Source organism: Vulpes lagopus, chromosome 13, assembly GCF_018345385.1.
Source record: "Vulpes lagopus strain Blue_001 chromosome 13, ASM1834538v1, whole genome shotgun sequence".
In the NCBI taxonomy this organism is placed as follows: domain Eukaryota; kingdom Metazoa; phylum Chordata; class Mammalia; order Carnivora; family Canidae; genus Vulpes; species Vulpes lagopus.
In genome coordinates, this window is record NC_054836.1 from 59,991,461 (window position 1) to 60,014,414 (window position 22,954).

The 22,954-nt window shown below is 44.8% G+C and overlaps 1 protein-coding gene across 21 annotated transcripts in view; it reads right to left on the reverse strand.

The window, feature by feature from the left end:
- The window catches only part of CADPS2 (calcium dependent secretion activator 2), a 457,875-nt gene that overhangs the window by 11,010 nt on the left and 423,911 nt on the right, over nt 1-22,954 (reverse strand). For 20 of the 21 annotated variants that reach the window (XM_041727924.1, XM_041727925.1, XM_041727927.1 and 17 more), the window contains 3 exons: nt 22,586-22,669; nt 22,448-22,480; nt 10,657-10,764 (listed from right to left, as the gene is read on the reverse strand). In XM_041727924.1, the coding sequence (XP_041583858.1) occupies nt 10,657-10,764; nt 22,448-22,480; nt 22,586-22,669 (225 nt within the window). Of the gene's footprint in view, nt 1-9,632; nt 9,834-10,656; nt 10,765-22,447; nt 22,481-22,585; nt 22,670-22,954 lie in introns of those variants that run through there. The other variant, XM_041727921.1, reaches the window with a different exon arrangement.

Genomic DNA, 22,954 nt, shown 5'->3' on the forward strand with positions numbered 1-22,954 from the left:
CCCCTCTCTCCTACTTCATGACAAATGATGGGACACATGCTGGTTTGACTAATGTTTTGTGACCGAAATGACTAATCATGATTGGTTTGGCCCAGCTGTCAATCCAGTTATGCTGTTGTAGACACCAGTTTGGGGCACATTGCCACTGCACAGCTCGTGTGGGCACCGTGACACTTTCACCTGGCTGAATGACTCATTTTGAATACTATATATGAAATTTTGGTCAAGGGCATCCCGGGTGGCAGTTTAGCGCTGCCTTCAGCCCAGGGTGTGATCCTGGAGTCCCCGGATGGAGTTCTGTGTCGGGCTCCCTGCATGGAGCCTGCTTCTCCCTCTGCCTGTGTCTCTGCCTCTCTCTCTCTCTGTGTCTCTCATGAATAAATAAATTAAATCTTTAAAAAATTTTTGGTCAATATTGCATTTAAATCCATACGGTCAGATCTGGATAAAATAAACTGGACGTCTGGCACGGCTACTGAACGGCACGGTTGGAGAGAAGATCTAGGCCTGAGACTTACCTATAAGCAGGCCCTTCTGTTTCCATTTCCTTATAAAAATGGAAAACAATCATTCCAGAGTTACTTTCTGAGAGTGTTGTGGGGACGGGACCAGCCAGCCATCGTTCTGCCTGCAGCCCACGGGCCACTCCCAGGGAACCCATCTCTGCCAGCCCAGCGAGCTGCCGCTCTGCTGGATGTTGGGTTTCTCTAAATCTAGGGCTTCTGGGCACGTCGATCCCTCTGCCTGGACGTCTATCCCGACCACTGGTTCCTGGGCCTCATCTCTGGGAACCGTGGAGACTTCTTTCCCTCATTACTTCTGCCGGGAAGCCCGTGCTACCTCTCGCTGACCAGGCGCAATCGGGCGCTCACACATTCCCTGCTCCTCAAGCCCCGACGTGGATAGAAATATCTAACGACGTCCTGCAGAGCTGCCACGGTGGCCACGGGTGAGCACGGGGAGCGGCAAAGCCTCCCTCGTCCTGCTGCCTCCGGGCCTCAGCAGGCCTGCAGCCCGCGTCGCCTACCTGCCAAAGAACCCAAGGCACTTTGGTATTTGGGGCTAGAGGGTGTACATGCGTAACAGTGACCGTGCAGCCTCTGCAGCGACAGACGACAGGAGCCTCGGAGCCAGGGCGTTGACTTCATCCATGCGTCTCAGTAACAGAAAACTAACGGAATGGATGCGAGAGCCGTGGGCATCGCCCAGAGGTCAACGACCGCGTTGGGCTAGGGAAGGGGGACACAGGGCTAACAGCGGGCTTTAGTGTGACAGTCTGACTTCATTCGAGTGATGACGCAGACAGAGGAGGAAGGCCCCACGTGTGCGTCCATGCTGAGTGTCCACGAGCACAGCCTTACACGGAAGGCGGCCGTGCTGCACGCTCGGCCGGGCCTAGGGCCCGTGGGCCCACGGCCAGGTCGTACCTGAGGCTGGCCCGTGTGGGGTGCGGCCAAGGCTGCCGTGCACTTTTACCACCAAGGGATGTCTCGGGTGACTTCTGGGCCTGTCGGCTCTGTGAGCTACGAGTTTTTAAATAAATGTAGGAAAGCAGCGGTGCTGTGGCCTAGTTGACTTCAGCCTGAGGGTTAGGGAAGCCTCTTGGGAGGCGAAGTGAGCCCGGCCTCCAGCGCAGCAGCCCGCAGGGTCACCGCTTGGGGCCGCGAACTGGGAGGCGCAGGCCGTCGCTGGCCCCCAAGGCCGCCAGGTTGCCAGCCTTCCCCTGGAAAGAGACACGAGAGTGAGCGCGTGTCTGGTCACGCGGACTCTCCCGAGGGGGCTGCCCTCCGCCCGCTGCGTCCACGAAGGCCTCCAGCTCACTTGCCGGCCGGAGGCGCTGCCGTGGGCCGCGGACTCACAGGAGGGCGGGCTCCGGGCGGCTGGGCAGGGCTGGGCGCTCCTTCAGCAACGCCACACGGGCCGCGGCAGGAACATCGGTCGTGGACGAGCTCCCGTGTCCGTCCTGGTCAGAACCTCAGGGTCCCGGAGAGACGCTGGCCCCGCGGCCAAACCAGGCCACGGCCTCGCCGCCTTCCCGCTCGGCCCGGGACGGGAGGGCTGCAGCTCCTGGGCCCCCGGTGGGCAGAACGGACACCGGACACCGCAGGGGCAGTGGGGGCGGGGCGGGGGCTGCGGACCGAGGGCGCGGCCTTGTGGGACAGAGGGACCCCCAGGGAGTCCTGCGGGTGCGTGCAAGCTCGCGGCCCACTGCAGCCCACAGCCCCAGCTGCGGAGGGCGCACAGGGGAGTTCCGGAGCAGGTCCCATGGGGAGGGGGTAGGAAAGGGGAGCGGGGGGGGGGGGGAGGGAGGGCAGCAGGGGCGGGAGGCGGCCCAGGGAGTCCTGTGCTGCCACATGAAAGCTCGTGGCCCACAGCCTCTGCTGGCAGAGGGCACAGAGGGGAGTTCTGGAGCTGGTCCCACGGGGGTGGGGGCTGCAGGGGGAAGCAGGGGTGAGGAGGAGGGTTGGCAGGGACGGGCCGTGGCCCAGGGAGTCCTGTGGCTCCATGAAAGCTCGCGGCCCATAGCCACAGCTGGCGGAGGACACCGAGGGAAGTTTCAGAGCCGTCCCACTGGAGGGGGGGGAGGCTGCAGGAGGAAGCAGGGGTGGGGGGGGGCGGCAGGACGGGCCATGGCCCAGGGAGTACTGCGGCCACATGAAAGCTCACGGCCCAGTGCGGCCCACAGCCCCAGCTGCGGAGGGTGCACAAGGGAGTTCTGGAGCCAGTCCCACGGGGGTGGGGGCTGCAGGGGGAAGCAGGGGTGAGGAGGGGGGGTGGCAGGGACGGGCCGCGGCCCAGGGAGTCCTGCGGCCACATGAAAGCTCGCGGCCTAGTGCGGCCCACAGCCCCAGCTGGCAGAGCGCGCCAAGGGGAGTTCCAAGGCCGGTCCCACGGGGGCCAGAGGCGGGACGTGGGTGGGACGTGGAGGGAGACCCACAGGGGTTACTCGCTGAGGTGCAGACAAGCCACAGCTGGGGGGGGGGAGGAGGGCGGCCACGGGGTGGGGGGGATGGGCATGGGGGGCGGTGGGGGGCCTGGAGCGGCTGCCCTGGTGGTCAGGGGTGGTGGCCGCCATGGCCGCCCCAGGCCGGGAGTCTGGGCCCCGGTCTCCAGCAGCAAGGTGCCCGGCCAGCCGCAGTCCAGGCGGGCGAGGTCACCGGGGAGAGGCCGCTCAGCCCACGAAGTCAGGTTCCCAGATGATCTTAAATGTGGAAGCAGCACGAAATCAAGGGGAAACAGCTTTGAAAACGCTCAAGGTGCAGCCTGTAACCGTCTTAGCCATCTTTTATGAAACCGGTTAAGAGAATATTCTTCCTTCGAGAACTATGAAGTCATTGTTGTCGGCTTGGGCGAACGAATGCAAACGCACGCTCAACACATTTGGTGTCTAGAAAAATTTCTCGATGAAAATGAAAGTTTTGTCATCTTCCACTGATCAAAGACAATTTCACCATCGCTAAGAGGGTTTAGGTGATCAACCACAATTTCCACAATTTTTTTTCCTCTTCAAGTAAAAACCTCAGATCAGTTCACATGTGAGATTTTCTTTTTTTTTTTCCTCTTCCTTTTCTTTCTTTTCTTTTCTTCTTCTTCTTCTTTTTTTTTTTTAATTCTGAGCACAATTAAAGGTGAGTTAAGGCTCTGGTGGAAATCTAAAGAGCATCGGCAAATCTGAGCACTGCTCAGCTTTTGAATTGCTTTTCTACTTCTCAGTTCTTTTAAATGGTTTTCTATGGCAGGGACATTTTTCTTAATTAGTCACAGCTAATTAGTGTTCTGGCATAGACAAGTAATCAGAAATGTCAGAGCTGCAAGGCTACATCTCCCTAATCCTTTGATAATAATTTAGCCTCCTGGGAGGGCCCCAAGCTGCGGTAAGTAGTGACTGACAATAAGGCAAAATTAGGTGGGCAGCAGACCATTAGGATAGAAAAATAAAAAGCACTACCCCATCCTGCTGAGCACCATCAGGCAACTGACTGCACTGCCAGATGAGGTGCCTGTTTAAGCCTGTGTTGTTAATTAGCTGATTCTAACAGACCTGCCACATATGTCCAGGTGCCTCATGCAAAGATGTGTATTTCTGGGAATGTGCCAAATGACAATTGTGTTTCACGATCACATTTCAAGAATAGAAGTAAGAAGTCCACATATTTCTTGGGAGATTCTTTTGAATTATCAAAGAAATCAGATCAACACGCTACACTACATTTTCTTGCTGAGCTTCTTTTAGGCAATTAGGCACGCGCATCTCAAGTTTCTCAGGTCTTAATTCACCAACAGCTTAGATTCAAATGAAGGCCTTTGGCTGCTCCAAGCTGCGTCTGGACTTGCCAAAGCTATTTTGGCACCTACTGTACATCAAAAGTAGATCCCTTTATAAATTCTTATACTTACAAATAATAACATTAAAATAAGGATTATTAACAAAAACAAACCAGACAGCTGTACTCCAGAGGAGAGGTTGTTAAAAAGAAACAAACTTTGGGGGCGGGGGGTGTAGCTACGGGCAAGCTCTGTAGGGCCTCTACTAAGGTAGAAAAGGCAACCGCACAACAGGCTTGGCTGTGACTATCTTGAGAGAGGCCAAACGGCTCCGGTAGGAGTCCAAATACTGTAGGTAAGACAGCCCAGAAATACAATCAAGAAAACCAAAACCACCTGGGGGACAGTGCGTCACGGCAGCTAAATAACACGGTGCTGGAAGTTACACACACGACCCACAGATCAAAGTTTTCATCTGCATCAAGTACAGTGAGGTGCCGGGCGCCCAACATGGGCAGGTTCTAGAGCCTCCAGTAGGTCGCCGAGCGTACATCATCCGTCCCTTTCTATTGATGAAACGGGAAAATAATGACTGTTGTTGACATTTAACCTTGAGTGTTGGCAGGAAAATCGTGGCGGGGCCTAATCGTCCAAGAGTCCATGTCTGGTATTTCAATTCTTTTTATAGAGAGACAACGTCAAAGCGAAAATCCTCTGTATGGGAATCTAGACGAATGTATGTGGCTCATGCAACAACTTCCTGGTCATTTGAAAGTAAAAGATTATTAAAAAAGGGGAAAACTGCTGTGTGTGAGTTGACACCCACATGCAAGAGACATTATATAATATCGCGGAATTGTGAGAAATGCAAGAGGACAAAGGGGTCTCCACTCGCAGCGGGCGGCGGCCTGCATCCGCAGGAGAGGCCGATTACACACGAGGAAATTCCTCCGGAGGGAAGGCCTGAACCCGGAGACGGGGCTCTACGCACCCACCGGCGAGGGCCCGGGAAGAAGGCGGAATGGGGCAGCCGCTCTCTGCCACTTACTCTTGTGAAATCAACGGGATAATAAACCGAATTTTTAAATAAGGTCAAGGACAGTAGCGTTGACTTTAACTGGGGATGGATAAATGCCTGCGTCGCGAGGCTCGGGCCCTGGCGCAAAGCCCGGTGCTCCAGAATCTGAGGTCTCCGCCCGTCCGTGCCCGTACCCGGGAGGCCAGTCGGCTGGCGCACGCACGGAAAGGGAGTTTTATTTGGAGACATATTCTCTCGTGACGGGCTCAGGTTTTTGTTTCTTTGTGTGTTACCGTATCTTACAATGGCTACTGGACTCATTTATATAGTTTAGGTCCATTTTAGTTAAAATGTTTAATTTAGAGTTTCTTTCCTCAACAGAATTCTTTTCCAGGGAGGTCCTGAGAAATGAATCCTTTGTAAAACACTATTTAGGTGAATATAACTGATTAACTATCATTTAAAGAATTACTTTTAAGTTTACAAGGCATCACAACGTTTTAAAAAAAATCTCGTTGAAACTCTTCAACAATTACATATATAATCAGCTTATAACACAAGAGAACGTTTAATCTGCATGATTTACCAGTTAAACACCACACCCCGGCGTGCCCTCAGCAACACGAGAGCTGAAATGAAATGGCTTCAAAGGGCCTGGGGCAGGGCAGGTGATGCTGATGCCCATCAGCACGGAGGCCCGCAGGCAGGTGGGTTCGGCGTGCGCGCTCGGCCAGAGGCGCAGCTTGGCCGGCCCCTGATACTCGTGGGCACTAGGGAACGACCGAGGGGCCACGGCTGCAGCCGGGAGCCACCTCCCCCTGGACCCGGAGCTCCAAGCTCTGGAGCCCTACCCAGCCTGTCCCCCTCCCTCTTTGCCAAACTGCCAGAGCGGGACTGGACAAGTGGTAGGTGGTTTTGATTACCCCCAAGCGGGTAAGAGGGAGCCCGGCCTGTGGTGCGAGAGCCTGCGGACCCGCAGAAAGACCCCTTGGGGAACCCTCTGGCTACAGGACAGCTTCCTTGGGGTTTCTCTTACCTAGATAAGACCTATTTTTTCCAAACTGAAAAATGTGAATTTAACATGTAGACTTTAAACTTAACATGTGTAACACTGACCACTCACTCGAGAGGATAGGTGGTCTCTGTCTAGAATGTTCTGGTCGATCAGACTCGGCACGTTACGGAGTAGACGAGTTCCAACTGACTTTCTGAATTTGGGGCTCGGCGCCCTGGTGGCAGATACACAGAGTGTCGTACAGCACAGCCATACTTTCGTATAGGGTCTCCTTGCTACTTTATCTACTGCACTTTGTACTGCTTCTTGGGGGGACACCCTGCTTTCACCGCCACGACAACCTTGCGACTGGCCACCCTGGGGTGCGAGGCTCTGCATCCAACCAGCCCGCTGATTTTTGTCGTCACTCACAGCTAAGATTAAAACTCATTTAATTTCATTGGTTTAAAATCTGGAAGCTATTTCAGAAACCAGCTGAAATCCTAGACCAGTTTTTTCAGTTTATATGTGATGACTCTGCTGCATTTTGAGCAGGCGACAAAGCTTCTCGGAATCCACCCTGACAGTCGGCGGTGGAGCCGAGGCTGGGACTCAGGGTCGTGGACTCCTGGCCCGGCCCTCTTCCCCCAGGACTGCTTTACCACTTCAGATTTGGTAAGTTGAAAGCATCATAGAGGCAGCACAGACTTTGAACCTGGAGGGGCACAATTTCAAAGTCTGATTCAATAAGTCGCTTGTCTTCCTCAAGTGGGAGATTTCTTAACCCTGAAAATAAGGACAAATGGGGACGATGGCATCTGGCTGAGCAGGCTGGGAACGAGTGAAGTGCCCAGCCACCTCCTGGTACAAGCAGGCGCCCTGGGACAGCTGGGGCTGGGATTACTCCTGCGATAATTTGAGAGAATTAGGGATATACCTTAAAACAAACTCCGTTCCTTTTAGGAACAACATGAATCTGCCATCGTTTATTTAGACTTAAAAAAAAATAATTTCTGTTATGCAAACAATGTTTTAGAAATTTTACCAATTACGGAATGGAGAATATCTTGGTTATTTGTCTTGGTTATTTATCTTGTTTGTTTTTTTTTTAACATGCAATTTTTTTATTGTTTTGTAAATCTATTTGTACAATTAATACTCTCGTATTAACTTCACAAACAGTGTAAAGAATGTACTACAATGATAATATTAACTTTGTTGATCTTGTAAGAGTACTTCTGGCTTTACTGTTTCAAGACCTAATGAAAAGTCTAGGATTATCTTCTTTAGGACCTTGAAGAGAATACATATTTTAATCATCCTTCTCTTTAAGACTTTGAAGATAAGGAGCAAAAACACTGTTGCCCATGGAGGCCAGGACAGTAATAATTGCAGCGTGAGACGTTCAGGAGACTGGGTCGTGGCCCGTGGCTGCACGGGCTGTGTATGGACGACCGCAGGAGGTGTCCCCAAACAATGCACACAAATCTAGGGCGATGGTCATTATGCGTCCGTAGGCACTGCTACAGCTATTCCAATGGAACCTCAAGTATTTCAGTACACGTATCAGGGACACTTAAGACGCTCAAATGACCAAAAGTTTTTGAGGACAGAAACACCACAAGTAACTACTAATATCAGGGAAAGTTTCATAAAGTTTTTAGTAGTTTTTCTCATGAGTGGAGCGTCATGCAGAAAAGGATTTAGTAAGACACTCAAGTGTTGGAGTATTGGTACTGGAGGCAGGACGACTACGTGCCTTCAGAGTAACTTTTATGTAAAAACGTTGCAATTTGCGGCATTTCCAAAACTAAGCGAAATCTCGACCGGGTTAAAAGCATATCCTTCTCGAGGAAGGCTGCTCTCACACAGCAGGACCAGAACCTCGATCCCCTTTACCCTTATCTGGGTTGGTCAAACCCTGGAGCGTGGACTCACTGTAGGGTGCTCGCATGTACCCGCTGTGTGCTGCGCACATTTTCCTCTGCGGCTGAAGGCAGGAGTCTCTGTTTCCTTCCTTTCCTTCTATTTACTTCTTACTTTAATTGGAATAGCAAAAGTTTGTCGTGAGGCCTGAATAAAATTGTTCTCTTCCATCTTTTTCTCTGTAATAGACTAAGGTTGCCAACAGTATTTATAGGGTCATTATTTTCAACTGTTTCTTGACACCTAACAATATTATTTTAAGCTCCAGCCAAGAGGATTTCCAATAATTATATAATGTCTCTCGGTAATGATCTGTTGCTTAAGATACACATTCTGCTTTACCTTTCAACACATACTTGATAACCTCTCATTTACTAACTATAATTGAGGCAAATTCAGTCTTGGCTAATTAGGGGCTCTTAGTAGCCCCTCATACATGTTATTCTTGATGGCATATCAATAGAATTAGGGTCTACTTTTTAATTTTTAATTATAGTAATAAAAATGTGCAATTTAAAAATATTAGAATGTTTAAGGACATTATAACTATTTTACAAATAACAAGTCCAGTGTCCTACTGGGGATATGCAAAACAACAAAACCTTCACAACCAAACCAGAATTGCTTGTCAAGCTTTCCTTTCAAAAGCTAACTTGCAGCCATGTCAGATGCTCAGGCATCAAAGAAAAGTGTACCTCACCAGGACAGTTGAACTAGGCATCATTTTGCATGTGTGTGTGTGTGTTAAGCAAGCTCTTTGCCCAAGGTGGGGCTTGAACTCGACCCTGAGATCAAGGGTTACATGCTCTACCTACCAACTGAGCCGGCCAGGTGCCCCTCAACTAGACACGACTCTAATGTCGGCCCCCTTGCATCCACTTCAGTTAGCTCCACTCGTTATTGTGGTCACACAAAAAGTCTTCGAAAAAAGTTTGGTGAAGGGGCTGGAGTTGAAGTAGGTAATATCTTTATAGAGAAAGAAATTCTACTTCTGCTATGAACTGCTGGCAAGCTTTGTAGTAAACAGGTCACCAGGATGAAAAATTGAAGACGTTCACACACACACACACACACACACACCCCTACCTACAGTGGCCTCTTTCCAGATGCGTCTACCTGTTTGCACCATAGAACACGCGCTTTAGCTATACCAAGAGCAAACATAAAGGGAACAACATCAACCCAATTTCCTATCCCGTTCAACATTTTTGAAAATTACCACATAAAAAAAAAAAAAAAAGTAAAAAGAGAATTTGGAAGTAAAACATATGCTTGTAAAGTCAGAGCAATACCAAATGGAAGCAGAAGTTGCTAATATGGTTTCAGTATTTTGTAAAAGAGCCAGCTGGATAGATGATAATTTTTATACCCCTGCAGGGCATCAAAGCTTTTAGGAAATCATTCTTTTCACACATATTAACACTTAGCTTATTAAAACAGATGATACTTTTATTGTAAAACAGCCTGGGTAGAGGCTAGAAGTGTAAAATATGAAAGGGAAGACTCATTTTGACCACCCAACCTGACAAACAGCGAACACTGACACAACAGACCATGGTGGAGATGATGACGTAGCAAGACCTTCTGTACCTGCCACAGCTGAAGTGTCACCACGAAGCCCGTGAATTGCTGTTATGAAAACATTTGCAGTAACTTGCATAATTAAATGAAACTGCCAGAAAAGCATTTCTAAAATGCAGGGGAGATGTAACATAAATAAATACAGTTCAAAGCAGATATTCCATTTCAGAATCAGCATTGTGAATAATGTGAAGTTACAACCCAGCAAAGTGCCACTTCCTTTGACTTGACTGTTAAATAATTACAAATGAGTGACAACATTGTGATTGAAATGGATTGCTCTCTTAGTTTCCTTTCCAGACACTAGACAAGTGAAACTTCATGATCACGCTCTCTAAGACCACAACCTCCCCATTTCTAGGAGTTGCCAAGGGTAAATGAAGACTTCTGTCCTGACACAACTGCGGGGTCATATTGTGAGTGGGCATCAGGGCTGTAAATCAAGATAAAAACGTTCAGTAACTGGGGAGTGGCAGATATTTGGCTTCAGTGCAGTTTATGTCTTTGTTTAACTAGGGAGCATTATTTGGACTTGAAAAACTTTTATAGGAGGAGCCAAATCCATTACCGCTTGATTCTGTTTATGGAAATGCTGCTGTACACAGTGATAAACTGGCTATCATCCTGCTTGTTAAAATTAACCTCAGAAGGTTTTTGAGACTCTCATTCTAACAGTGACAGTTTTCATGTACAAAAGAAGCCAATTAAGGCTTCTGTCAACAGTCAGAGAAATAAAATTATCAACTATATCAGCTGCACAGAAGAAAAAGTACCGGGAGAGGAGCCTGCTTTGCAAACACAGCAGTCAAAGGTGGTTTTTCCTGCACATATTTCTAGGATGCCAGGAGGCCTTGCAAGGGCAGTTACTTACATCAAACAGCTTTTCTATATACATTTCTTCATTGACCTTCTCTCGAAGGATATCCTGGTTTTGCCGAACAAACATGATATAGGTATCTGCCAAATCCATTCCTGGTTTCTGTTGAGGGAGCAGAGCGTGGGGAATAAAAGATCAGGTCTCAGTGGTGAAAGTATTATTTAATCACAACCTTAGAAAACAATTCACTCTATCATTTCAAGGCTTACGTTAGTAAAATATGCTCAATACCAAAATTGACAATGCACACCTTCAGTAAATTCCCTAATTAAAATAAATAAAAGTTTATTACTGACGTCCGTAACTCGAGGTCACAGTCACTCATCATTACTAAAAGGAGTAGAGAGACATGTGGCTGCAAAGTACCAGTTATGTTTTTTCTTTAAGGGCTATCTTGAAAGGTTAATATGCCAAGCAGTAAAAATGAATGAATTTTTTTAAAAAGTCCCCAACTGCAATAATCATTTAATTGCCAATATAGTCAATTGTCACCGTCTCTGGCTCGTTATCCATATAAAAAAACAAAAATGTTACTTTTCCTTGGATTGCCCTCCTCAACTACTCTAGGTGCTCAAGGCATACAAGCTACATTTTCTTATTGAGTAAAATATTATTGGGAAGATACTGGGCAAAAATTTTAATGGATCACGAACTGAAATGTAAACCGAAATTTTGAGGATTATCCATTGCTTCTACTCATTTATATTCATCAATACTACGTCAAAGATTTATTTTATTTTAGAAATACAATAAGAATATTGATGAACCAATTTTCTAAGAAGAGTCTAAAGTGGGAATCAGGTAACTTTCCGAAGTTACCCAGCGTCTGGTGTCTTGCAATGCCAGAGGAGAGAGGCCAGTTAATACAATTATTCCTTGTTACAGAGTCTACAAGATCAGTCGCAGGAAGGGACAAACACCTGAATGGCGTCTAAAAAGTTTTTCTTCTGGACTTCTCTTTAGTTCAAGTTTCACACAGGTGGACTAGTTAATAAAAATACTCATTTGGATGATCTACACTCTATTTGTTTGATTAGAATACGGCATTAATCAGAACAGAATGGTGGAGCGAATGCTCAGATGAGTCAGCTGGTCTTGCATCATTAATGTACCTTATAACTTCTATCAACGGACTCATTTTGCTAAAGTAAATCTTGCAAAGAAATGAGGTGAAAGAGAATATGGGTCATTTAACTATTACCACTGAGGGGGAAACAGGTCATAGTTCTGAATAAGGCAGCGCCTCTCCTTAAAGAACAACAAGTTCTTATCGCTTTTTGGGGGGTGAGTGTGGGGGGAGTAAATTTTATATATGGTGATAAAACTGCCCATCTCTTCGCCAGTGTGTAGGAAATGAACATCTCATTAACAAAAATCAAATTGGTTTCCTGGTAACGGAGTGGCTTCTGGGTCCTGAGAGTCGCAGGAAGCTCTTACTGCTCTTACATTTGGGCAGAGGGAGATACATACCACGTACAGTCAAGGATCCTTTCAAACATGTCCCAATATAAACAAAATTAGTTATTAGTTATGATTTGAAACCACTGCTTAAAGGTCTTCACTGGTCTTTCCTTGAAGAGCGTCCATGTACCACGTGGTGACTATGTTTCAACATAATGGAGGTGACTTACCCAAGTCATTCCTTCACTGTTTTTCCACCTAATTCTCTCAAGCAAGGTTTGAAAGTTTAAATGAAATGACAAGGATAACCAAGAACGAAACGTAGGGTGGTTTGTTCTTTTTTTTCCTTTGGGGGGGGGGTGAGTATGTGTCGTGTATCAGTTTTTCCAGTGAAGAGGTCGGGCGATTTGTACAAAGTTTATTACTATTAATACTTGAGGACGGCTGACCCGGGAGACAAGCACTTCTCTCCACGCTTCTCAAACTCTGTCAAAGCACCGAAAATGAGAACATCCAGTGCACAGAATGAAAATGACCAGACGGCACACTTCTATGTATACTGGGTAGGGAGGCGGCTAGGCTCGGAGCTCCAGGCAGGTGCCTGGAAATAATCCTCCGTGACGTAGGCACGCACATGCTGCCGTGGGCACCGCCTGGCTGAACTGGGAGGCAGAGGGTATGCCAACCCGAGGCTTGCTCTCTCCACCATTTCTCCCCCCACTCAGCCCCAGGCTTATCTCTCCCTTTCCACAGAAGAGTAGGCTTGAGAGTTTTACGTAGTCAATCACTTGACCCATCAGCCTCATTGGAAACGAAGCTGTAGCTGGGGGGACTGGGGAATAGTGACTTTAAACACGTGGGCCGTGGGCCCGTAAACACGTGGCCGTAGACTCTAAGGTCCTTTTTCCCGTTTCTTTGATCTCCTTCAAGGTAACATTCGACATAATGAAACACCAGCCAGGAAGAGTTTATCTTCTAACATCTAAAACTAACAAACACTTTACGGTTTAAGCCCAAAAGAAAAGTAAATGCTGTTCCCGTTGGCAGACCCAAGGGAAATGATACTGAATCCATGGGTGCAGGCAGTTCTACACCTTTCTAAGGAAAGAAGAATCTCTGGTTGAGGGTGTGAAGTGAAGCTCATTTAAAAGTTTATTTCGACAAAATTAAGTGCTTGTCCTTTTCTTTTTTTGAAATTGTATTTCCTCCCCTTTTGGCAAATTAAGATCCACTTGCCTGGAAAACAAAACCCAGAATTCTTACATTTCTCATTAGCATTATTTCTTTCTTTATCTTTGAGCTGTTTACCTATTCTTGAAACTGTGACATATGGGAATTTCACACCTAGTGAATATATTTTCATGTAGCTGTGGCATGAGACTATAATCATTAAAAGAATATACACAAGTAAGAGTAACTGCAACAGTTGGTGACATTTACCAATTAGAATTCTAGTTCTTTATCCCTTCCTTTAGTGTATGAAGGGTAATTATCTCTGATAAATTGCTGAAAAAAGATGTAATTTTCCTTTTAAACAGTTTCTACTTACAGTACAAATGTGTTTGGATAGAAGACATTATCACTGGTTCAGTGCTCCTTTGTGCAAAGACTCTGTTTTATGGCAGTAAAATTTACATACTTTGGAAGTCACTGCATCTAATTCTATTATTACATGTTATGCATTTAACTTCATCATTATACGGTATCTTATTAGGAAATGAGGTTTTGTTAAAAAGTAAAAACTGAACACGCTGTTTTTGTGTGTGTGTGTGTGTGTGTGTGTGTGTGTGTGTTTTTTGGTGTGTAAACGAATGGGATGCTCGAGGCTGCCAGGCGGAGACAAGGAATTCCTACACATGCTGGTACAGGAGGGCGTCCACTACCCTTCCAAAGGAGACGTCTGCTAAACTTCAAAAACTGTGGTTTTGGAGGAGTTTTTAATCAAGAATGTTGTGTTCTGCAGAGCTATGTTTAGAAATCTCTTCTATACTGGTAATCGCAGTTTTCTTAACAAAATTGAGGAAAGAACATTTAAAATCCACATAGCAAGCACGCTGCGCATTAAATACCACTGAGAGCCAATGCTTTTTTTCATCCCCCCATTTAAATCTCTGAGATCCTTGGTTCACTGGGCACTAACTTCTCCATCTTATTAGGGCAGTGCTCTCTAACGCAAAACAGGAATTCTGGAATTCTAATTTGATTCCAAAAAAGAACAAAATGTGACTAACAAAGTCCTAATAAAAGGACACAAATACCTAAAAAATTCCCCTATGATCATAAAGGAATCAATAAATGTGGAAGGACCTGAAGTATGGTAAAGAGAGTGCCTCTTGACTTCGGCTGCGTAAGTAATTGAAAACCAGTGAGCCAATAAGTTTAAGTAAGGGTGTAGGCTCCAGCAAGTTTTTTTTCAAGCATTAATCACTGGTTAACCTAGTGAGATGAAAATGCTGTTTAGAAAGAGAGAGAAAAAATTCCTTGCTAATTATACGCTGCAAATGCTCTTACTTCCTGCTGCTACACCTAATCCCACAGGTGCACGTCTTCAGTCCCCTATTCACGGGGAGGTGTGTGCAATGCTGAAGTCATTTTCCACAGCAACGGATTTAGATGCAGAAGAAGCCGCTTAACCTTCCACGGGAGGTTAACAACACACTATGCAAACACTGTCATGGTGTCTAGTTAACAAGGAGACAAATTTTGAAATAAACTATTCCAGTCTCAAAGATGAAGCAGAAGCTACAGTATAATTGACTTAATTTGAAAGTATACTTCTCAGAACCTACAAAAGCTTGCCTTGAAGAAACAATCAAGAGTGGAACTTTGATATCCTGATTTCCGATAATTTGCACATATGGATCTTCTGAGATTTCAAACAATCACAAGTCTCCTCAGTTTGAAATTGTAATAGGAGGAATTTTTATTATCTCAGCTCCAGCGTTTCAGATTCAGAAGTAGTCTGTAATTGATCACCAGGGACCGTAGGACACAATTCTACAAACATATGACTTATCCAGGTATTATTAACGATACTATAGATCTTTCTTTCACTGTGTAATATACTCTTTATTACTTTGGCATCCATGCAGCAATTTCTTTAATTTTACATCTGAGCAAAAATGTTCTTAAAGTTAAGCTTTTCAAAAGCATTTAGAGTAGGCTAAATAAATTCTAGATCCTCGAAAACTTAAATAGGTTTGAGCATACCCATGATGATTTTGTTGTAAAAATATATCTTTTACCAATTCCGTACAAGTAGAATGATTATATTGTATTCACATAGAAAAGCAAAAGGAAACAAATGGAAGTAAAGCCTTCAAACTAGATTTGCCCCGTCTTAGGTATTACATAAGCCAGGGAAGAGGAATAATTCATAAAAGTGGGCGGAGGGGGGGAGAAATGTGAACAAAAACATCACAAGGATATACATTTTTCAAGATTTTCTAATAATAGTGTATCTGACTTTTTTGAAACAATGAAAAAAAAATCTCAGTGTTCTTTAAACAAACAAACAAAAACCCCATAAAACCCTCCACACTATGATTTCAAGCAGTGAAGTGGCCAGAATTACCTTTCTCTTAAATTCAGCAGTATTCAAAACTCCATTAACACTGCTATACATTTTGACTCCAAATTGGAAGGCAGAAAATTCAGGTTTAAAGACAATGTCACCCACACCCCCTGGAAAACATCCATTAGACTTGGGACACGCCTGTTTCCCGTATGCACACCTCCTTCAATCCCACATTTCTAAGGGAGAGACTTCCATTCCTCCTCTTGCTCTGGATAAGGATCTCCATCTCGGGTCTGCTCCCTATGAACATAATTAGTAGAGAGCAGGTTCCTACCCTAATGCTACGAGAGTATATCATACCAGAATCTGCTGTGATTAATACTGAGACCTCACGGAGTCATATTGTTTTCACTCTTGAACTCACATGGATGCTTCACAGGATTTCTTCTACACAGGGATATGTTGTTACTCACAGGTGTAAGCATTTGTACGTACAAATATTTTGTCGTACAGTCGTGGAAAAAGGTTATTTTAAATATGAAAAGGGATACTGAATAATGGTTTAAAACCTTAGCCTGAAATACTCCAGGAAAAGAGGCAGGTGGACTTTGAACTGAGATTTATGGGCTCAAGGTTAATCCCATCATGTCTTGCCCATTTGACACTATGAGCTTCCGGTATTTCTCTTGCTATTTCTGTAATAAGGATCACTAACACCTGAGAGTTCCGAGGGACAGGTGCTGATACAGGACTACCGAGCAAGGAAAGTGCTAATAGGTGAAGCACATAATTCCTTTACACTCTCATTTTCATAAGTAATGATTATGATGTGAAGATTTTTTTTTAAGACTATTTATTCATGAGTGACAGAGAGAGAGAGAGGCAGAGACCCAGGCAGAGGGAGAAGCAGGCTCCATGCAGGGAGCCCGACGTGGGACTCGATCCGGGGTCTCCGGGATCAGGCCCGGGGCTGAAGGCGGCGCCAAACCACTGAGCCCCCCGGGCTGCCCAAGGTGAAGGTTTTTGATCCCGCAGTTTATAAACATGTTCGCTCACCTCTCCCTGGTCTGTCTACAGGTGTTATGATGTCAACCCTACAAACTACACGGAGGACCTGAAGACGTGAAATTAAAATGCTGTGGGTATTATTTAATTTAGCTTTTAAAAGTGAGACTGACTGGGACCGATTTATTCAGTCCCAATCTGGAACATTTCAGATTTTGGCCTCAAGGGGCCTTGAGGATGTTGGGATGTCAGAAGTCCAGCGGTGGTCCAGGGATTTCCTTCGTAAGGGAAGAGCCAGCCCGACAAAACAGACAACAGAGAAAACAAAAGAAGAGGAGAGAAGCAAAATGCTCATCTGGGCAGGGCGGCGGGCAAGCTCCGTGCCCCTACAGCCCTGCAGCGGGGACTTAATCCGGTCCTGCTGTGCAGCCCTCCCCCAGGGCACTATGTCCCTGCGGCCAGTGCTCCATTCTCTGGGTTCTTCCCGGCTCTTACCCTGACGTAAAGCACTGAGTATTCAAGTGGCCTCATCTAAGAAATAAATAGTATCTTGACGCAAAGGAAGGAGGGAAAATACTGTAAAACTGACCGACTACATCTTTATTTTTAATTTTAAAGAAAACCTTTATTCAACTGTTAACCATCACCAATGGGCACTAATGAACTTTTTTTTAAAGTAATTGCTACACCCGATGCGAGGCTTAAGCTCACAACCCCAAGATCAAGAGTCACAAGCTCTACCGACATAGCCAGGTGCCCCTGACTGTACCTTCAAAAGTCACCTGTGACACGGGGCACCTGGTGGCACAGGCGGTCAGACCGTCAGCTCTTGGTTTCGGCCGGGGTCTGATCTCCGGCGGTGGAGCGCCCTGGGCGTGCAGTCCGTTGGGCGTCTCTCCCTCTTCCTCTGCCCATCCCCACTGCAGGCTCTCTCTCCCCGGATAGTATTCCCCCTGTCTTATTCATCTATTGAAGGACATTTTGGTTGCTTCCAAGTTTTGGTGATCACGGATAAGGTGGGTAGGGACATCTGTGTGCAGTTTTGGTGTGGATGTTCACTTTCAAAGCGGCTGGATAAATACCTAGAAATGCAGTGGGTGGGCTGCATGGTTAGACTAGCTTTGTAAGAAACTGCCGGTCTCGTAAAGTAGTTGTACCATATATTATATTTACACCAGCAATGAATGAGGGTCCCTGTTGCTCTGCATCCTTGTTAACATCTTGCTATTGTCAATTTTTTTTAAAAATTTAAATTTCAGCCACACTAATGGGTGTGTAGGGGTGCCTCACTGCATTTCCCTAACAACAAATGATGTTGGGCATCTTTTCTGAGGTTTATTTGATATCCTTATGTCTTGGCTATAGTGTCTACTCTGGTCTTTTGCCATTTTTCAAATTGGGTTGTTTTGTTATGTTGAGTATTAAGAGCTCTTTGTACATTTTATTTTTTTTAATTTATTTTTTATTGGTGTTCAATTTGCCAACATATAGAACAACACCCAGTGCTCATCCTGCCAAGTTGCCCCCCTCAGTGCTCTTTGTACATTTTAGATACAAGTTTGTTACCAAATATGTGTCTCTGGCTTGTCTTTTCATTCTCTTAACAGTGCAGAGTAGTTCATTATTAAGTCCAATTTACATTGTTTTTCTCTCATGGATGTTTTCGGTGTTGTTGCACCTAAAACCTCATCATCAAATCCAAGACCACCTATATTTTCTTTTATGCTTTCTTCTGGAAGTTTGATAGTTTGCATTTTGCTGGTAGGTTTTTGATCAGTCTTGAGTTACCTTTTTGACAGATGAACCAGTGTTCTCCTTTCTCATGAGTTTCTCCTTAAAAGACTGCTTTAGAGAGGCGTATTTGTTGGAGTTTTAGCATAAAAAACAGTAAGAGTTAATAGCAACTTACAGCTTTTGAGGTTAATATTCACCGGCATCAGTAATTGAGGTGTAATGTCCAGATCCGAGGGAGGAACTCCTCCCTTACTAATCTCCCAGGGCCAGACTATGATTTAGCATCCTCTGCTGGAGCAGGGGGGCAGCTTGATTTAATACTGACACTGGCATGCGAATCCCTCGAGGGAGCGACAAGTTACTGGCTCGATACAGAGCTTGGGTCCAGTTGTTGTGGCTGCTTTAACGTACGTCTGTTTCTCTACCTCTTTCATCCTAGACACTGACTGGCTTGCGGGCAGTCAATGTATATTTTTATCATGTAAGCCCAGAGCCTAGCACTTGGTGTTAAATAAATAGTGAGTTCAGTGAAGACACTGAAGACGTCTACTAGAGACAATAACAATTCCTCCGACGATATATCCCTTTGACCAGCCACCACATCCTTTGGGAAGAGGAGGCATGACTAATTATCATCAACTATTTGAAGGGCTATCATGCAGAAGAGGGTTTAGAATCAAGGAAGAATTCACAGAGATGCAGATCTTCAGCTCATTAGACATAAGCCTGCAATCACCAAAAAAAATCACGGAGCCTGAATGAATCTCTGTGAGGCATATGAAGGGAAGGCAGTTTCTGCAATGAGGCGGAGGATGAATGAACCGCTTTCTCTATCTTTCAACTCTCAAGTTCTGTAAGGTCTAACAGATCTAGCACAGGGTCAAATTAAGAACCTCGAAAGCCGTGGGGCGCCTGGGCGGCACAGTCGGCTAAGCATCCACCTCGTGGTTTTGGCTCAGGTCATGAGGCTGAGCCCTGGGTGGGGCTCTTCCGCTCAGTGTGGAGTCTGCTTGAGATTCTCCTCCCCTCTCCTCCGCCCCTTCCACTCGTTCTCTATCTCTCTAAAAAATAGAATAAGTCTTAAAAAAAAAAAAAAAAACTTCAAAAGTCCTAAGAATAGAAATAATGATGGTATCCCATTCCATTTTTAATTCAAAATAAAAACAAAGCTGTATTCTAAGCATGTTAAGAATTTCAAGGAACTTCACGTATTCCTACGATTACTTGTCTTGTCTTAAGATAGGGAATATAAACTCTCCTTAATTTTTCCTTTCTCTCTGTTGTGCTGTTCTTTTGCAAGACCCTACACATGTGATTATTTCTGCTTATTGCCCAGTGCTGATTTTCTAATTCTTAGGTACAAGACAAAGAGGACACCAAGAATTCTTTGGGAATCATTTGTGAAATAAAAAAGCCTTGTTCCAAAGAAACTCTATGCAGAGCTGGGAAAATCCATAGCCTTTTCCTTAAAAAATATCCGTTTAGGGATCCCTGGGTGGCGCAGCGGTTTGGCGCCTGCCTTTGGCCCAGGGCGCGATCCTGGAGACCCAGGATCGAATCCCACGTCAGGCTCCCGGTGCATGGAGCCTGCTTCTCCCTCTGCCTGTGTCTCTGCCTCTCTCTCGCTCTCTGTGTGACTATCATAAATAAATAAAAATTAAAAAAAAAATATCCGTTTATACTCTTAACTACAGGAAGCAAACTGATGGTTACCAGAGGGGAAGTGGGTGGGTGGGTGCGGGGGGACAGGGGAAGTAGGGTTTGGGGATTAAAGAGTACACTTACCATTATGGAAAAAAAGATTTAAAATATTCATTTATAATAATTATGGCAGCAATAAATCTGGGGGTTATTCGGTCCACAGTAAAAATAAGAGCCATTTAAGAAGATGTGAATGGACATTTCTCCAAAGACATACAAATGGCCAACAGATACATGAAAAGATGCTCAACATCACTTGGCATCAGGGAAGTAACCACAGGGAGATCCCACCTCACACCTGTCAGAATGGCTAAAATGAGTAAGTCAGGAAACAACAGATGTGGGTGAGGATGGGGAGAAAGGGGAACCCTCTTGCACTGCTGGTGGGAATGCAGGCTGGTGGAGCCACTGCGGAGAACAGTATGGAGGGTCCTCAAGAAGTTGAAATAGAGCTACCCTATGACCCAGCAATTTCACTACGGGGTATTTTTCCCAAAGATACAAATGTACTGATCCAAAGGGGTATCTGCACCCCAATGTTTATAGCAGCAATGTCCACAATAGGCAAACTATGGAATGAGCTCGGATGTGCATCCACAGATGATGGATAAAGATGTGGTCTACACAGACAATGGAATACTATCCAGCCATAAAAAGAGTTTTCTTGCCATTTGCAATGACGTGGATGGAACTAGAGGATATTATGCTGAGCGAAATAGGTCAATCAGAGAAAGACTATCACATGATCTGACTCATATGTGGAATTTAAGAAACAAAACAGAGGATCATAGGGGAAGAGAGGAAAACATAAAGCAAGATAAAGTCAGAGAGGAGACAAGCCATAAGGGACTCTTAACCATAGGAAACAAAACTGAGGGCCGTGGAGGGGCATGTGATGAGCACTGGGTGTTACACAGGCTGATGAGTCACTGACCTCTACCTCTGAAACCAATACTACATTATATGTTAACTGAATTTAAATAACATTAAAAAAAATAAGAGCCATCTACAACTGGTATACAGGGCTTGCCAGTCCCTAAACCACTAACGTTCATAATGACAAGCTAGGTGTGATGCTACCCAAGCACAATCTCAAGCAAAGATAAGATGACTTATATTCCAATTTATTTATTTATTTATTTATTTATTTATTTATTTATTATCTATTTATATTCTGTTTTTATTATTTACTTATATTCCATTTTATATATGTATATATGTATGTATTTATTTATAGATTTTATTTATTTATTCATGAGAGACAGATGGAGAGGCAGAGACCCAGGCAGCGGGAGAAGCAGGCTCCACACAGGGACCTTGACGTGGGACTCGATCCCAGGACGCCGGGGCCACGCCCTGGGCCGAAAGTGGTGCTAAACTACTGAGCCACCCAGGTTGCCCAACTTATATTCCATTTAGTTTCAATTTGTAAGTTTTATTTACATTGTGCTCAAATTCTTTGCAAAGCGATACATATGCCAAGATATATGATTAAACAGAACATAATAGGCCTTGATCATACATATGTCATAATAGGATGAAGGCAAAACATAATTGCTTAGGATTATCAATTTAAAATATGTTAACTGTAACATATTTTATAATTGTAATGTAAGTTACAAATGTAACTTGTTGATTATATTTGTCCTGTGAATTTTCTAATGGTAGCTCATGGTATCTTAATCTTTGAACAGATTTACAGGTTACAAATTATTTTCCAAGAATTCTGCAAAACGCCAAGTGTTTAAAATAAGTGAATATTGATTCATACTACATTTTTATTCAGAAAACTAGTTATTTGGGGCACCTTGGGTGGCTCAGTGGTTTAGCGTCTGCCTTCGGCCCAGGCCGTGACCCCGGGGTCTTGGGATCGAGTCCCGCCATCGGGCTCCCTGCATGGAGCCTGCTTCTCCCTCTGCCTGAGTCTCTACCTCTCTTTGTGTGTGTCTCTCATGGATAAATAAATAAATAAAATCTTAAAAAAAAAAAGAGAGAAAACTAGTTCTTTAACTGGTTCATCTCTATTGTTACTGTAACTCCTATGAGAAACCTGGCACAGCTTTCATATAAAGCAAAGAGACAGTAAGCATTTTTCTGTAAATGGTCTGAGGCATTTTGTACCCCGTCCTGGAGTATTAGAACCACCCTCTGCGACCGAGCTGACGTGTTCTCATAGTGACTTGATCTCCACGAGAGTTCCTGAGTTAAAGCGGAGAAAGGACACTGAAATCACCATGTCAAGCCTTGTTATGAGAGTTAGCACTTGCTGAAGGAAAATAAACTGCTCCCTGAGGGAATGGCACTCACTGCTTTAAAGATCTGAAATAAATCTGTGGTAAACCGTAATTATTTAAGATAGAGTTACACACACACACACACACACACACACACACACACAGTTTTTAAAAGCAAATAAAAAATACTTACTGGAACATCAACGTATTTTGCAGCTGCTTTCACCTTAAGTGGAAAAGAGATAATTATGAGAATTATTTTCTTAGCTGCTAGATAAGCACTATGACAGCAGTCAAAAGACAGCAGAGGAGAACTCATTCAAATACTTACAGTGAATGACAGGATGGATGAAAAGAAAGTGCCTTCATCGTATCTCGACAGCTTGGATAACACCCCTTCCAACACTGAAACAAACTGTAATCATTTATAGTGAGTATTTAGAATATTACAAATTCATAACAGGGGGAATAATTTCTGGACCAACTTCCCCCACAGCACAAAAATCCACAATGAATAAAGTGACAGCGGAGGGCTGACTTGTAAGGTTCACTCTTTCATGTGAAGATGAGCCCTACGGCCCTTTTCCACTGCTGGAAATAATACACACACACACAAAATTTTTTTTAAGATAAAAAAATAATATGTAATAGCAGCCTTTTCACAGAACACATGAGGTACTTTAAACCATTAATAAAGAAG